The 4,518-nt window shown below is 35.9% G+C and overlaps 1 protein-coding gene across 1 annotated transcript in view; it reads right to left on the reverse strand.

Annotated features, from left to right (window-relative positions):
- The window catches only part of SEC24B (SEC24 family member B), a 129,303-nt gene that overhangs the window by 80,452 nt on the left and 44,333 nt on the right, over positions 1 to 4,518 (reverse strand). The window contains exon 4 of the mRNA XM_012655082.1: positions 2,448 to 2,552. Coding sequence (XP_012510536.1) covers positions 2,448 to 2,552 — 105 coding nt within the window. The remainder of the gene's footprint in view (positions 1 to 2,447; positions 2,553 to 4,518) is intronic.

Genomic DNA, 4,518 nt, shown 5'->3' on the forward strand with positions numbered 1-4,518 from the left:
AATTTGTTAAACAGGATAAGGTGATAGGAGAGAAGCCACAAATGCTAAATCTTTTTGATCTTCCAATTTTTTTCTGTCCAAGCAAATGGAATTTTCAACGATTGTACCTTATTATGAGCAGAACAAAAATAGGAGTAATGACATTATACAAAATGACACATTTTTGAAATCTGCAAAATAAGGACCATAAGATAGACAAGTGAGATGTAGCTAGGATATAACTAATACATACACTATAAAAATACTGCAGGGCCTGGGAGCAATGACCCATCAGTGGCAATAAGCACACGCTGCAATCAGATCTTGGTTTCTAAAATACCTTCCTCCACTAAAGGAACCAGAACTCCTTGGAGAAATGGTCCATTCCAGGGTTGCAGCAGGGCAAGTACAAGATGAGCTAGCAACGTCTTACTGCAGTCTTAGAGTACTTAAAATAAGTGCTCAAGTACTTAAAATGGGGCCATTTTAAAAAGACATCAGAGCTGGGTTGAAGTAGTGGCCCCTGGCCAAATCCAGGGCAAGCTGATATCAAAATAACCAACGACAGTAATGGATTATAACTCACTGAATAAAATAAAAATCTATGAGTCAATATGAACCTGAAGAAATCAACAACAAGGAAGGAAAAAGTTCTTTACAATAAAACCCCAACTCATCAATATAGAAGGAATGTCTGAGTTTGAAAGTCATCAAAGAATACCAAAACTAATCGGTAACAGTGTAATAAAGAACAGGATGTTTATACAGTCTCAAAGAATCTCCCCACAAATTACTTCTTGATTTCAAGGGGGAAAAGTAGTAACTTTATAGTACAGAAACATGGCAGATACTACCTTAATCAAATGGTCAAACTTAACCTCATCAGTATGAGATCAAATTGACATCATATGCCTTAGATAGGATGAACTGAGAACACAACATTACTTTAGTGCTAATCTTGATAAAAATGCACGATCTTAATCTAATCATGTGGAGACATCAGATAAAGCCAAATTGGGGGACATTTTACAAAAAAAACTGACCTATACTCTTTGAAAATGTCAAGGTCAAAAAAAGAGAAAGGCATGCTAAAGAACTGTTGCAGAGTGAAGGAGTTGAAATAGCCACGAAAACTAAGCTCAATGCATGATCCCATATTGGATCCTGGATCATGAAAACAGCTATGAAAGATCTACTTGAGACAGCTGTTGAGATTTGACTTTGGACTGTGTATCAGACATTATTGCATCAATGTTCAATTTCCTCATCATTGTATTTGGTTATGAAAGACACTGTCCTTATAATTAGGAAATATATACTTAAGTATTTAGGGGTAAACGTCATGATGTTACTTTCAAATGGTATAGGAAAAAAATATATAGACAGAATTATAAAGCAAGTGGGGCAAAAACGGTTTGTCTGGGTAAAGTATATATGGGAATTTCTTTTACTCTTCTTACAACTTTTCTGTAAGTTTGAAGTTAAAATAAAAAAATTACAAAAAATTTTAGAAAGATAGATGGGTATGTACATATTTAAAGTTAGAAAAATTACTTCCCACCCAGCACACCCTATTTTTACCCCCTCAAATCAATGTGTAAAATGATTTAAATATTTAAATATGCAGAGAAAATAGAAATTTTTGGTTAAAAAATTGTTTACAGAACAAATCCTCCCATTCAATAAAAATACCAAAAGGAGAATCATGGCCATTTATAGTAATTTGAAAGATCATCACTTACTGGTTCAGTCTTAAACTATAGGTTGAACATCCCTAACCTGAAAATCAATCTGAAATCTGAAATATTTCTGGCTCCAAGCATTTCAGATAAGGGATACTCAAACTGTATTAGAATTAATCAAGGAACTGAACTGTTTAATTTTCAGCAGAGTTCTACAAAGGCAGAAAAAGATACCAAACAGGTTGTAACATATAACTAACAAGATATGAACTACTACTTCACGAAGCAGGAAAATAACTCCAAGTTCTGGGCCTTCTAAAAACATGACAAGGAGGGCCAAAAGGACTTCACGGAAACACTGTCATATTTCTCTATCCCCACTATAAAATCCACATGGCTCATTTTGATTAGACTAAAGTAGCATGCAAAGCAGAAAATAAAACGTTATTCCCCAAAGGGTGCTAGAGCAATCGTCGGCCAAGAGCTTCAGTCAGGACTCATTCTTTGGCATGTGGCACGGGAGGAAATGTATTTCGGAAAGAAGCGAGCACTCTGCCATCATGAAAGATGTATTCTAATTCTATTACTTACAAAATGGTGAAGATGTCCAAGGAGGGAAAACAAAACAAACACTTCGAGTGACCCAACCTTCTATAACCCGAACCTAGTAAGTTCATCATGCTACATCTTCAAAGACACTTTTTTTAAAGGCTAAGTAAGACTGTGGAAATAAAAAGAAAACTTGAGTAGGAAAAGATCAAGAACTGGTGTAAAGCTAAAGCAGACCTGCTTCCTCATCCTCCTCCTCCTCTTCCTCATCATCGGAAGCTGATGACAAGGGAGTTGGTGCGGAGCTAGCTTGATTATTAACATAGTCACCATACTGCATGCCTGTAAAGTGGAAAGCACAAACACAAGAGTCAAACCAACGAGAAAGATGAGAAATAAAATTTTGACATTGCATTAAAAGTGAGAAAGAACTCTGACATTCCAAAGAACATCCCAGCATGCATATTAATATTAGCAAATGTATTCCCAAAACTAGAACCGTTAGAAAATCTCTGCAAAGCTGTTTAGTAAAAGCAGCTTTAATATGACCTGGTTTAAGTGGGAAAAAAGTACCATGTATTACACTGATATTTAGAAAACTGCAACAAAGTTCTCTGGAAATTTTACTGAGCTCTGTACCCGTTTACCTTTTTTGAACTTAGGGCCCTTGTGGCATACTTCCTTTGGGACTGTGCCTTCTTGGTAGGCAGTGATCATTTCTACTCAACTGAATTTGTACAGCACACAAAACACCTACAGAAACTTGGCACCTTCCTCCAGCTAATGCCACCTTGATGGTAACTCACTCCCATAACGGACAAAGAATGACAGTTAAAGAAAAGAACTGTGTTCAGTATAGTTCTCTGCTCACGGAAGATACTCAAAAAAAAAAAAAGCAAGCTCGTTAACTGTGGCCCTACAATTATAGAAAAGTAAATTTTCGGACACAGCCAGTTGCGGCAGCATCATGCAATCGCCCGCGTGAGTGTGACGTGGGCGAACGAGGCTGCTGCTCTGGGTGCGACACGCCCAACAGAAGGCCAGTGCTGGGGAAAAGGCCCGATAACTGCTACTAGTAACTGTGTAGCACTTCCCTTCAAAAATAGTTGATCGGGTATTTCTATGACTTAATTTGGTAGAATCAGGACTTAAAACATGAACATCCACACAATTGCTAAGAGGGAAAATAAAAATAACCTTAATTAAAAATGAAAACACTACAACATTAAAATCCTTGTGGGAAAATCTTACAGCTCCACTTCGAAAGAAAGAAAAAAGAAAACCCAGAAACAGTGGGGTTTTCAAGAACACTTCACACCACCGAAGCACAACGAAGCCCTGACCCACCAAAGTCACCAGGCAGGGCTCTTATGCTCTCATTGTTTTTTTCGGATGACCTTTGGATTAGCAGGGATAAACAACTCATCTCTATAGTAAGAAAAAAGCTATTAAAGAGTAAAATTTGAGTTTATATGAGAAGCGAAGGTTAAACTGTAGATAAGTGAAGCCTTAAATCTTTGAACTATGACTAATAAAGTCATAGAAAAATCGGCTAGCTTTGTTGAAACATCTTTTAATAAGTAGGTAAAATAGCAGTTAACCACAAATTCATCTGAAAAAGTAAAAATCACTGTAAAACAGGTTCACGCAATACAAAAAACAAACTTGATACCTTGAAAGACCAAATTCAGAGTGGCATGTTCCTCTAACAAAAGCCTAATAAAAATGAAAATTTGACTAATATTAGACCTTGAGTTAAATAAACTAGAAGTTTATGACAACATAGGTTAATAGTAAAAAGTTTTTATAGAAAAGAAATTCTTCAATTTAAGAACTTGTTTAAAAACGGAGTGCTTTCTCAAAACACAATTAGCACTGCACTTTAAAAAGCACACATATATGTAAGTACATAATAGGAAGAAACAAAAAATTCCATTTATTGTGCTGAGCTAAGCAAGGACAATGAGTAGGAGAAAAATCAGAAGAGAATCCATTCTTTTCATGACTGAACATGCAGGTTGTTGGCTCTGACTAACCAAAGGAGCCAAAGTAAGGCCATGTTTACATGTGCTATAACACAGGTATTTTCTTCTTTCTCCACAATTACTGAATGAGACCAGATTTATTTCACTTATTATTAGACAAATAGCCAATGCTTAATTGGAAGCAAATGAGATGGCTATATAATGATAAAAAATTTATAAAGCAACTACTTAATGATAAGAACAAAGCTCTGAATAACACAGACTAGAGTAATAGTATTTATTGTGGTTGTCAATGAACCATATTAACAGAATGTCACACAACA

The sequence above is a fragment of the Propithecus coquereli genome, unplaced genomic scaffold (assembly GCF_000956105.1).
Source record: "Propithecus coquereli isolate 6110/MARCELLA unplaced genomic scaffold, Pcoq_1.0 Scaffold46, whole genome shotgun sequence".
NCBI classification, from domain to species: domain Eukaryota; kingdom Metazoa; phylum Chordata; class Mammalia; order Primates; family Indriidae; genus Propithecus; species Propithecus coquereli.